General features: G+C 50.1%; 1 protein-coding gene across 4 annotated transcripts in view; it reads right to left on the bottom strand.

Moving 5' to 3' along the window:
* Window positions 1–1,486: 1,486 nt before the first annotated feature.
* The window catches only part of LOC118772584 (traf2 and NCK-interacting protein kinase-like), a 109,430-nt gene continuing 98,455 nt past the window's right edge, over window positions 1,487–12,461 (bottom strand). For 2 of the 4 annotated variants that reach the window (XM_036521048.1, XM_036521045.1), the window contains 10 exons: window positions 12,176–12,343; window positions 10,851–10,953; window positions 10,177–10,347; window positions 9,155–9,298; window positions 8,812–8,946; window positions 8,199–8,299; window positions 7,563–7,712; window positions 6,819–6,978; window positions 3,189–3,328; window positions 1,487–1,641 (listed from right to left, as the gene is read on the bottom strand). In XM_036521048.1, coding sequence (XP_036376941.1) covers window positions 1,558–1,641; window positions 3,189–3,328; window positions 6,819–6,978; window positions 7,563–7,712; window positions 8,199–8,299; window positions 8,812–8,946; window positions 9,155–9,298; window positions 10,177–10,347; window positions 10,851–10,953; window positions 12,176–12,343 — 1,356 coding nt within the window. In that variant the 3' untranslated portion in view covers window positions 1,487–1,557. The remainder of the gene's footprint in view (window positions 1,642–3,188; window positions 3,329–6,818; window positions 6,979–7,562; window positions 7,713–8,198; window positions 8,300–8,811; window positions 8,947–9,154; window positions 9,299–10,176; window positions 10,348–10,850; window positions 10,954–12,175; window positions 12,344–12,461) is intronic. The other 2 variants (XM_036521047.1, XM_036521046.1) reach the window with 2 other exon arrangements.

Below are 12,461 nucleotides of genomic sequence, written 5' to 3'. Positions count from 1 at the left end.
CTGGCTTCACTGAACACTACCCACCTGTATGGACACTGCAGAAACGTAAGCGATGTCTGCTGAGCCAATAAACACAAATTCAAAGAGATACCATTAAGGTAAGGAAAGACAAAAGAAGGCCAGGCTAGGATGGGGGGGGGATACCTTTCTTTTCCCTGCTTTAACAAAAAAAAAAAAAAAAATCAGAGGTAACCCATGGTTGGAGATATCAAAGTGAGAAAAACAGATGCCTGTTCAAAAAGCATATGAGTTAGTGAGTTAGCCCTCAGAGACACTCACTCTCCATTCAGTCTGCTGGAGGCAGGAATGAGGACAGGAGAACCAAGGGGCTGCACAGGTAACAGCGTCATGAGAGCCTGGGGGTGGGAGGGCAGGAGGGTGGGGCAGGACAGGAGAGCGGGGCAGGGGCAGGGCGGGGCAGGAAGGGGCAGGGCGGGGAAGGGCAGGGCAGGAGGGCGGGCAGGGGCAGGGCGGGGCAGGTGCAGGGTGGGGCAGGAGAGAGAGGCTGGGCGGGGGGTCCCCAAAGGAAAAAGCAGTATTTCACTAGCACTAAAGGTCACGGTGCTCAGTACCAAAGCCACCAGTCTTTATTGCTGTGCTGCAGCCACAGTTACACTGAGGGCTGTTAAGTCGGCCTCTGCCCTTTGGTGAGAGATCAAGCGCCTCGCTCCTGGGAAAGAAAAGGGGCAGTAAATACATCTTCTGGTAAGAACTGGCAGCTGGGAGGGGTTGAGAGGGGGAACATGCGCGCGCGCGCACACACACACACACGTACGTCTTCACATACTGGTGGAGTGAGGAGGAGCTCCAGGTTTCAGACCATGAGAAGCACTTATTCCGTAACAAAGTCAGCATATTAGGTCTCTCTCAGAGCCTTTTCAGTGAACATTACTGCAGTCTGTGCGTGTGTGTGTGTGTGTGTGTGTGTGCGTGTGTGCGTGTGTGCGTGTGTGCGTGTGTGCGTGTGTGTGTGTGTGTGTGTGTGTGTGCGTGTGTGTGCGCGTGCTCGCAGAGCCAAAGACAGTTTAGCCCTCAAATCAGAACATTGAGGCCTACATGCTCAAAGACCAGTCCCTTCACCAAAGAGGAGAAAAAATTAATAACAAAGATCACATGATGAAAGAAATAAACAAAACCAGAGCTCCAGAGAGACTTGAGCGCAGGCTTTGCTGTTGGAAGGTCGTGTGCAGTTCAGACTAACAATCCCAGGGGTCAGCTGCTCCACGGCACCACCTGCTGGTGGTGGGGGGTATTTCCTGGTCCTCCTCAGCTTGCATTCCCAGCTGTCTCGGTTGTCAAGGTCACGTAGCATCAGCGACATTTTGCCTTCGGAGGGGGTGTTGCCCTCCCTGCCCACTTGCAAGTCCCTCCAAGCTGACGCTGTTAAGCCGGCTCCGAGTGTTTCCTTTTCTTCCTTTTATTCCCTGCTCCCCCCCCCCCCCATCCCCGACCCCCACCCCCACTCCTCCTCCACCTCATTCCTTGGCAACATGTACGTCACGATTACAGATGTGATGCTGGGAAGGTTGATGCTGCGTGGACAGCGATGCTGGGGAGTTACCAGTTCATCATAGAGTTCCTGTTTAGGGTCATGAAGAAGACTTGGCTACTGCCTCCTGATCTGACAGATGCGAAGAAGACCTGCCGGGAAAACAAGGCATTGTGGGAAGGTCTGCAGCGCTTGGGAACCTCCTGGAGAGCTACATAAGGGTATGCCGTCAGAGCTGTGTCAGAGCTTGATTACATCATAATGCACTCAGTAATACACAATAGAACACTAGAAAAATGCGTCTTCCTAATTTGCATGACCAGTGTCTAGCCGCCTGTGGTGGAACGTTAGAGGTTTTTTTTTTTTTATCTCGGGCCTTTAGGGATGTGTGCACTGTACTACCAGTGTCTGTGTTCACTTTAGAGCACAAGGAATATCACCTGAAGATGGAATCCTAATGGTGTATCAGGTATATTACCTGGGTCTGCTGGGTCACAACCTATGCAAATTCATCTACTGCATGAAGATACGGCTTGATTCAGTAACTAATTTTTGTTTGAGAGGTAGTCAGCAACCCCTCACCATCACATTGCAGGTTTTGATAGCTGGCTGTACGATCGATTTAAAAATGCGGAGAAACATTACAGACATCAAGCCCTCTAAGAAGCTTCAGCCCAACAAGCAGCAATCCTAATGACAAGCAACACAAGGACGGCACACGAAGAGATCAGCATCGGTTTCTTGGGAAGCATGCTAAGTGCGTGGGAAAAAGTTAAATTAATTAGATAATGTCCGTCTGGTTAGCTTACTAGTTAGCTTGTAGCAGAGGCAAACACTATCGTTTTTATCCGTCAGCTTTAGCTGTAATGCTATTTTGATGGTTAGCTAGGTAGCTAGCTTTACTCTTTAGCTGGCCAATAATATATGATGTTGCTAATGTTACCATATGGATGTGTGCCTCGCAGGATCCAGGTAAAATGTAGCTATGATGTGATGAATTATGTGATGAATTAACTTCCAATTGCTTTTGTAGTAAGTTAATTACAGAAAGCTTTAGGCATTTTATACTGCCAGCTTGTCAGGACAATTGCTGGTTTACTAATTACCACATAAAGAAAGATTAACGTGATTTATCGATGAGATCGAATGAAAAAAATGTACGACTACAAATGGAATAAATTAATCGGTGGATTGGAGGAAAAGCAAGGCGTGTCACTGTGGAGCACTTATATGAATGAAAATCATTGTTCACCTAGGAAGATCCATTAGTTATAATGCGGGAATTTCACGGATAGTTGATCCATGAAAACTCCCTAACTTCACACGTCTGATTGATGTTGTCTCATGAAGAAGTTCATGTAGAAGCGCTCACTTTGAATTAAATTTGTCAGCAACTTACCTGTGAATATGAATTGAAGATATTTTGAGATAACAGCTACGGTGTCAGACAACAGCTCTGTACAATTCTGGTATTTAAAAACATTACTTTGTACATTATTTTGGCTGGTGAAAAATCCAACAGAGTGGTGTGTTATTTCATACACTAGCCACCCTGTTACCAAAAGTATTATTTCTAACCCTGGAATTGTGTGGGACAAGGTTGCTCTTTTTTTGGTACAGATGTACCAGGACAGATCTGGTGTTGGCAGCCATGCCCCGTGTGGGGTTTTCGGGGTTGGAGCGAGGGCGGTCCCATTACCTTGTCGTTCCTCTCTGAGAGGAACTTCAATCGCTGAGCTCGCTTGTGCATGAAAACTCCGTCGAGGTGTCCCGTCTCCACTGAGCGGATCTCGATGGCTTTCTCTCCCCAGCCCATGATCTGGTTGGAGTGGATGTAGGCTGTGGGACAGGGAGAGAGAGAGGAGGGGACAGAGCTGACCAACGGGGGCGGGCAGGCAATCACACACTCGGCCCCCCCGTCCTCGACGACTTCTGACGTCCCACGGTAAACCCAATCCGACGCGCGCCACCGGGCTGGGCTCGTGGCGAAACAAACCGGACCACGTAGGAGGCAATTATTGCAGCAGTTTCTAAACATCCCCTCCCCGACCCCACCCAACCCGGTTCTGACCCGGGACCTCTCTCCACTCACTTGGACCAGGAAGGAAACTGGATAGTTTTCAACGTGGCAATGAGATTTCATTTTTAGTGTCTCCAAGAATCTTCAGAAGAGAGGTGCGTAGTTCCTGATAGTTCATTGGAAGGAAAATATATACATATTGCCCAGAGAATAATAATAATAATAATAATGAAATTTCCTTCCTTCTTTCACAGGAATCGCGATCCAGGAGATACTCTGGATACCAGGACATATGTTGGTGTCTGTGGCGTGCTTTGCATTAACCTGCCAGTAGGTGGCAATGGTGCACCGTAATAATAGGTAGGGCTGCAGTAACGTTGTGGAGATTAAATCAGTTTGGGGTTTGATTTCTGTATAAGCACCCAGGGCCAGATTTGGACGAGGGAAATTTTGTGTAGGATAACAGACTGACACAGTGACTGGTCTGAGAACTTTCTTCTTTGATCTCCTTTCCTGGATAAAAATGGCACAATAATAATAAAAAAAAAAAAACAAAGGACACTTACATTCCTCAAAGACAGGACACAAATAAACAGCAACAATAACAACAAAAAAACAACACTGCAAGTGGACATTTGGCTTTGAGAGTGTTAAAACACTGAACAGATAAACACAGAACACTGAACTGATATATATCGCAGCGATGCCCAGAACCCTTCCCCTACAGGAAGCTGACGTTACACCTGGCTGTCAGAACTTACAGGTTCAGTGAAGTGAGTGAAGTTACACCAGGTGTGCCAGGGCTGCCTCGTTCAGCCAGTTTCACACACACCTGGGAGGCACCCGCGCGCTTTACTGAGAAAGGTATGTGCGGACCACAAGGAGCAGCGCAGTTCAATCACCCACCTGTCCCTGGTGTATTGAGAAACACCTGACTGAGTGGGCAAAACAGCCACTGCTTGTGATTGGTCAGCATTGGCGCATACATTATCTCAATAATGTGAAGTGGAAGCGAGGACATTCTCTGTCTCAGTTCCCAGAGTGAGTGACACTGCGCCTTCTGTGCCAAGAGACTGGTTTGGACATGGAGCTTGTTTTTTGGGCATTACGAAGTTCCTTTATATCTTTTGTTAAGTTTTCCTTTACATTTACACTTATTCATTTAGCAGACGCTTTTATCCAAAGTGACTTACATAGGTCACAGCTCTTTACAATGTTATCCATTTATACAGCTGGATATTTTACTGAGGCAATTGTGGGTTAAGTACCTTGCCCAAGGGTACAGCAGCAGTGTCCCAGCGGGGATCGAACCGGCAACCTTTCGGTTACGAGTCCTGCTCCTTAACCACTATGCTACACTGCCGCCCGCCCCTTTAGTCACTTAAGTTCCACTTTAGGTTTGTTCCCGTCACTCTGTCCCCTCTCACTGCCACCCATATTTCTCTCTAGAGCAGAAACAGGATGGAGCTGTTAAAGACTGACTACATGGCTGGCGGCTTCTTTATTTTCTTTCTGAAGATTTTTTTTGGCACACCCTTGAAGAGTTTTGGCAAGTCACATTATCAGAGGAGAGCGGAGTGTGTGGGTTTTGGGAAGGAGAGCGTGCCTTCTTCAGAAAGGCGTCTCCTCTGAGAGGATTTGTCAGCACCTTCCTGGCGATGACGCCCCGCAGGAAGCGTTTACTCAGACCGCCCCTCTGATGCAGTCCGTTAGCACGCCACGCTACACAGCCTCTGTCGTACAGCAGACAGGCATGCAAATCGCTTTTAACCGCAGGCTACGCCCCGCAGCGCGAGGCAACACAGCGGGGCCTGGTCTTTTAGACCGATAACGACACACGGGGAAGATGGACTGTGAGGATGCTGATCTGCCTCACCCCTGCTCTCGAGGAGGATGTTGGATAAGAAGAAAAGAAACTGTTGTTCCAACCTCCTGTGCAGCCTGCAGACAGCATACTGCAGGGTACCAGCAGCCATGAGTCTCAGATCGTTAACAAAGCTGCTGATGGGCCTGGCCTTGCTAGCCTGACTGTGAGAGGAGCAAAGAGCTCTCTGCAGTGAAGCTGAGAGCCCCCAAAGGCCAGGTGATAGAGGGCCTGCGGGCGTTTTACCAGGACGACCCTCATTAGGACGCCACACCCCCTTTTTCTCTCTCAATGAAAACCTAGATAAGAACAAGCTACCCCCTCCACCACCCGCACTGTTGCTATGCAACAGAAAAGAGTTTCATTTGAAAGATGCAGTGAAACTGATGGCACTAGAGTATTATTAAACTTGCAATGAACTCCCGATTCCAGAATTCTTTGGAACACAGTGCCTTATTCGGATTCGTTCTTTTTGTTGCAGCCATGTTGTCACTGTGTCTCAGAGAAAGGTCTGTCATTCAGAGAAACAACCGTTTGGTTAAGGGCCTTCTCTCATGAGGCAGACGCTTAAAAAGTGACCAACAGCAAAATTAAAGGAAACGCACTTAAAAGGACAGTAAAAACCAACGAACACACAAACGTAACAGAACGTTTTGGCGTTTAGTAGGGGTGGCTTTTAAAATGAAGTGACAGTTGTCAGACAGAAATAAATAAGGACAGAATGTGATGTACACAAAGTAAAAGATAGTGATAAAACATTCCTCTCTGTGTCTGGGCCTGGGTTCGGTGGGGGGCGGGGTTAGCTGGTGTGGGGGCAGGGTTAGGGGGTACTGTTGCAGGGTGAGGGTGGTGGTTTTTGAGTGTGGGGGGGGTAAGGATGGGGCATGATATCCAGATGTGATGTGAGAGACTGAGAGGTAACAGAACCCCTGTATCAGGTGTACTCCCTTTGGCTGTGTGTGTGTGTGTGTGTGCGTGTGCGTGTGTGTGTGTGCGTGTGTGTGCGTGTGTGTGTGTGTGTGGCTGTGTGTGTGTGTGTGTGTGGCTGTGTGTGTGTATTATGCACATGTGTATACTATGTGTATGTGTATTACGCCTGTGTGTATATTATACATATGTATGTGTGGCTGTGTGTGTGTGTGTGTGTGTATTATGCACATGTGTATACTATGTGTATGTGTATTACGCCTGTGTGTATTATACATATGTGTGTGTGTGTGTGTGTGTGTGTGTGAGAGGGTGCTGGCACTGCCTGGGGGGGGGGGGGGGGGTGCGTTTTGCATGTGGTGGACAGCGTGCGACGTGGGGAGCGGGGGGGGGGGGGGGGGGGGGGTGTGCGGGGACGGTGTGTGTGGGCGGGGGGAAGGTTCGCTCGCCGCCTGTCTCAGAAGCGTGGGAGCCCCGTGGGGCTGAGAGGAGAGAGGAGGGTGGCATTGCAAACCTACCAACGGAGGTGGGCATCTCTCCCCACTGGAGCACCACGTCTTTGGTGATTCTGCCGTATGTGTTCACATAGACCCCCTCATCTTCATAACACAGAAGCACCTCCATTCCGTCAGTCTTGGGGAGGACCACAATGGCATGTGGGGTGACACTGCTCTGAATCTAGGGGGGGAGGGAACACGCCACGTCAGCCTGTGTGAGAAGCGCAGTGCACAACAGCCACCACCAGGCGGCGCCATCTCATTGTCTCTCCCTCCTTTTCTTCCCCTCGCTGGCCAGCACTTCTCCCTGCGAGAAACTGCTGCAACAATATCATCTCCCCCCCCGCCACCGCCGCCTCAGAACCAGAACCAGAACCAGAACCGGAACCGGAACTAGAACCGGAACTGGAACCAGCGGCAGCGGCGGCAGCAGGTTCGTGTTCATGGCACGAGGAGCGGAACTTTTGGTTTATTTATTTGAATTTTTTTAACGACAGTTTATTTCTTCGGTGGTTTAGGTTTGTCAAAGGTCGTAGATCGGGGAGAGACAGTCATCAGTAGAGAGTCAGTAGACTTTTACTGCAGACGTTTTGCATGGTTAAGGAGCCACTTTTCTGTCCATCTGTAATCACACCCACGACCCCGGGGACATCACGCTTGCAGCAACGTAGCTGGGCAGTCCATCCCTGGAGGAAAAGCTTAAAAAAGAGACAGGCTACGGCCACGGAGCAGGAGAGGGGCAGGGGGCCTCTCTGTGTCACTTACGTGGGACGGTATGTAGATATCGTAGGGATTCCCTGAATCCACATCGATCACGTGAAAACCCACGCTGGAACCATAGATAACCTTTAACCTTTGACCCTCCTCCACGGTCAGGTCCACCAGCTGCGGCCGATGCTGCAGGTCTGTAAAAGACTGCAGAGAGAAAAGCTGACAGGGTCAGCCACCAGACCCCGCCCACATGTGCAATAAACCACCAATCACCACACAGCGCATCGCGTGACCTCTGAGCAACATTAAACGCTGGGCCGGATTCTGTATAAGGTAGCAAGTTATCAACAGGACTCTGCTAGCTGTAAATTCATAGAACATGACGCTAACTGATCACAAAACTACAAACAGGTCCGAATCAAATTCAGCTTGATTGTCTGTCCTTCCTCATGCCTCACACGTTTTCAGCAGTGATCTGAATTGGTGACGGTGTTCACTCAAACAGAACAGTGACACTATAAACCCTAAGTCTTTCCTGTCTTCTTTAGAGCCTTGGCAAGTTAACGGAAATCTTCTTAACAAATAATCCAACTTAAAATGGTCCCCTTCAAATATACTCTCATGCATGATTCGAAGGGGAGAGAAAGGAAGCGTTTTAATCCGCGAGCAGCCAGGGTGATTCATTCCTACCTTGAAAGCCATGAATTTGTGGTAAGGTTTTGGAGCCCACGCATAAATCTCCACCGAGTTCTTCAGAGCAATCACCAAGAACTTGATCCTCTCGTATTTCACTGGAAAACAAAGGAACACCCAGTATTTCAGTCAGCTGGGAGCGATTTGGGGGAGATTTCTGTATTTCTACTCCAAACACATTCCCAGTCTGTAAACGCCCTGTTGGATCTGATCAGTCCAGGCAGGGACAGACAGATTTACATTTACATTTATTCATTTGGCAGAAAAAAAACATAATGGGTTTCAACGGTTGGCCAGACAAGGTACACGCTAGCTGGTAGAGATAACAAGTGTGTTAAACCATTAGATTACATTTCTTGTTTTAATTTTACAGACAGATGAATTCACCTGCCAGTCAGGGGAGAGTAAAGACTCACCAGCCCTGTGATGGGCGGGGCAACAAAGAGCCGTCAATCACTGACTCGATTGACCAGTCAGAAGTGTCGTTACCAGAATTCCACCTGTGATTGGTTCAGATGTCTCTGTCAGCAATGGCGCGGGACAGCTCCACCCGTTTTGGGGTACAGGAAGCCCCGCTCGCCTGTCATTAGCGGGACGCGGCGGTACGTACCCACTTTGTAGTGGACGCAGCCCTCCAGCTCCCCGACTGTGGTCCAGCCCTGTTTCTTCTCCACCTCCGGGTCGTTGTGCAGGATTCGGTTCCTGAGCCACGACAGGTAGTACACCCTCAGCTTGTTCTTCTTCCCTGTGAAGAGACAGCGTTTCAGCTGGGGGGGGGGGGGGGGTGCCACCACACCTGGCACGCTTTTAACTCTTCGTTGACCGCCTGGTTCAAAGACGGCCTCTAACGCCTCCTGCTCCAGGTAAAGACACCAATCAGTGAAACGGCAGGAAGAGTGTGGAGAGAACTTGACCTGATACCAGAATGGTAGGGGCTAGGGGCTCCCACTCACCTGATATGGTAACCAGGACGTTGAGGCCCTCCAGGACGTCCATCTGCTGGAAGCGCCGGCGGTTTATGAGGTTGTAGACCTTCCCCTGTCCGCTGCGATCCAGCAGCATCAGCCCGTTCTCCGTGCCCACCAGCAGGTTCACTCCTGAAATCCACACGCAGGCGCAATACTTTACTGCACCACCGGGGGTCGCCATCGTCCACACTCAACCTTCAGTGGTCCCTCACCGCTCTTTCTCCACTGAGCTCCGGTGTCAGTGTTAATGTGCTCCCTGTTTCCGAGCAGGTGCCTTCGAGTTAACAGTTAGAGTGTGCTACATTTACATTACATTTATTCATTTGGCAGATGCTTTTATCCAAAGCCACTTGCAAGTGAGGCAGAGTACAACACAAGCAAAAGCCATATAAGGAGTCACAATAATAGAAGTGCTGAATGACCAAGTTTCAATAGTTAGCCAGACAAAGTACAAGCTAGCTAGTATCGATAATGAGTGCATTAAACCATTAGATTACTTTTTTTTACAGTTTAATAGGAAACAGTTTGAGACATGTGAAATTCCTTTAGGTGGTACTGTTTCAGGTGCTCAGGTGAGAGCCAGAAGAGCTGTGTCTTCAGATGTTTCTTGAAGACAGAGAGGGACTCAGGTGCATTAAACCATTAAAATTCTATTTTTTTTTGTTTTGTTTTTACAGTATGGATCCTGAACTGCAAAAAGTAAAAGGACAGCTGGCTTTCTTAGGCCATGGTGATCATGACGCAACAGCATGCAGTATTTTCAGACAGAGCCTTACTTGCTGTTTTTGAGTAATAACCCACAAACTCTGGAGGGTTAACACTCTTTAAGTGTTAACTCAGCAGGTAATCTTGAGTTAACACTTAAAGAGTGTTTGCACCGTATGGATCCTCAACTGCAAAGTAAAAGGACAGCTGCATTTCTGAGTTGCCACGGTGATCGTAGCACATTCGGACACAGCCTGACAGCCCTCGGGAGGGGGGGTGGTGGGGGGGGGGGCAGGACTCACCCCACAGGGCGGCACACAGGATCTCGGAGTTGAAGCGCTTCTTGTACTTGCGGATCTCGGGCGTGTCGCTGTGGGGCCGGATGTTGGTGGGGTTGACGTTGACCACGGAGATCTTGCGCGCCTCGTTCAGCTTGGCCTGCTCCTGCCGCAGCAGCTCGCTGGCGAACGGACCTGGGGGGCGGGGGCGGGGGCGGGGGTGGGGAGGAAGAGGATGAAATACAGAGAAACCAGCATGTATCCCCTCACACACACCTGCTGCGGGCAAAGCGTTGAGCGTCTAGGTTTTACAGGATGTAATGGTTCTGACGGTCCTGGAACGGTTTGAAATCTCACAGCTCGGTGACGTTCCTATCGTTGTGTAATCTCTGTTCATTCGGCTGCTCCCTCTCCTTACTCAGACTCCCTGCTGCTTTGCTTCCACAGATCACACTCAGTGAAATAAGCTTTCCTTTCTCATTCTCATTACCGCGTTATCAATGACTTCCTCTCTTTTGTATTCGTTTCTTATTTGGTTTTTTCTGCCTTTCGTCAGGTGGGGTGTCCTAATGGCAGCGGGGTTGGGGGGGGGGAGGGGGGTTCTGAGGAGGGTGAGGGTGTGGTGGGGGAGGTACTGGAAGGGAGATGGCGCTCACACACATGCGCAGACTCGCCAGCTGCTCTCAGGAGGTGCTCACCTGTGGCCAAATTATCCTCATCGTCCTCCGTGGGGGAGGTCTGGTACACCCGCGGGTCCACGAATGGGGTGAAGGAGGCCTTGGAGCCGCCCCCCATCCCATACTGCCGAGCAGAGAGAGAGGTGTGAGTCTGTCCCGCCCCAAATCCACCCACAGGGGGCGCCAACGTCACAGCGCATACGCTCACAGCTACCAGCAGAGGGAGCTTGTGTGTGTGTGTGTGTGTGTGTGTGTGTGTGTGTGTGTGTGTGTGTGTGTGTGTGTGTGTGCGTGTGCGTGTGTGCGTGCATGCGTGCGTGTGTGTGCTTTTCAGAGAGTGAGTCTGAACATGTGAGTGCGTGTGTGTACATTTCAGTGTGTGCATGTGAGTGTATGCAGTGTAGTATAGTGGTAAGGTGCAGGGCTTCTAACTTGTAACAGGGTTGCCTGTTCAATTCCCCCACTGGGGCACTGTTGCTGTACCTTTGGGCAAAGTACTTAACCCAAAATTGCCCAAGTAAATATCCAGCTGTATAAATGGGTAACATGTAAAAATTGTAACTTACATAAGTTGTTCTGGATAACAGCATCTGCTACACAACAGTAGTGAGTGAGTGAGAGTATGTGTGTGTGTGTGTGTGTGTGTATGTGTGTGTGTGTGTGTGTGTGTGTAGTGTGTGTGGAGAGAGCAGGAGGCGTGACTTTAAGACGAGCAGAAAAGCACACTGCCTTTAACACAGGCTTTGGCAAATGAAATAAAGAACCAGACACACAAAGAAGAAGAAGAAACAAATAAAACCAACGACAAACAAACCAACCGACCAACCAAGGAAAAGCATATCGGACAAAGAGTGATGGGTTGAGACAGGACAGGCCTTGTTTCGTCTGGTACCCTACACCCTAAGAAGCGCCCTACTTTCCAGTGGATTGAAGAGAATGTAGCAGTTCCCTGCGGTTAGGGAGCACGAGACACAGGTTCTGAGGCAGAGCACAGTTATAGAGAAGACAGCGCCACAGATATCCTATTTATTGACCAGATATTCAGCTCTCATGACTGCTTCAAGCTGAAAGCCGCCTACTCCACTGCTGAAGTGTAAGTGACGAGGCTTGTTACAAACGTTCTTGAGGGGGCTACAACGGAACGTCCCCAGATGGCAGGGTGATGAGGGCAGCGCAGAACACCCAGTTGCAAACTCGTTACCCGGGGCCTGAATATCTGGCCATTAAATGGAACGTCTGTGACGGTGCTGGGATGGACGAAGAGTGGGATGGGTGGAGTCAGGGGGGTCAGGGGTCGGAGGTCGGAGGTCAGAGGGTGGGCTAACACGGCCACTTCCTTCACCTACTTCGGCTACGGCGTCCGGGTCCCGAGCGTGCACGCCGGGGAGTGGCCCCGGGCCCTCGGCGGGCGTGGCCAGCGGGGAGCGGCTTTGCCGCACCAGGTCGGGCAGATTGACGTGGCCGGCAAAGCCATTGCTCTCGGCATGGCCGGAGCGCACTCTATCCCCCAGAGTCTGCAGGAGAGAACACATGAGAGGGCTACTCCGCAGCTTGGCCCCACCCGCAGCCCAATCAGCAGCCCCGCCCACCACCACACCCACACCCACGCCATGCACCGCCCCTTTCTCCCAA

Source organism: Megalops cyprinoides, chromosome 2 (assembly GCF_013368585.1).
Source record: "Megalops cyprinoides isolate fMegCyp1 chromosome 2, fMegCyp1.pri, whole genome shotgun sequence".
Classification (NCBI taxonomy): Eukaryota; Metazoa; Chordata; class Actinopteri; order Elopiformes; family Megalopidae; genus Megalops; species Megalops cyprinoides.
Note: the sequence above shows the minus strand (reverse complement) of the source record. Positions and strands in the feature narration are given on the sequence as shown.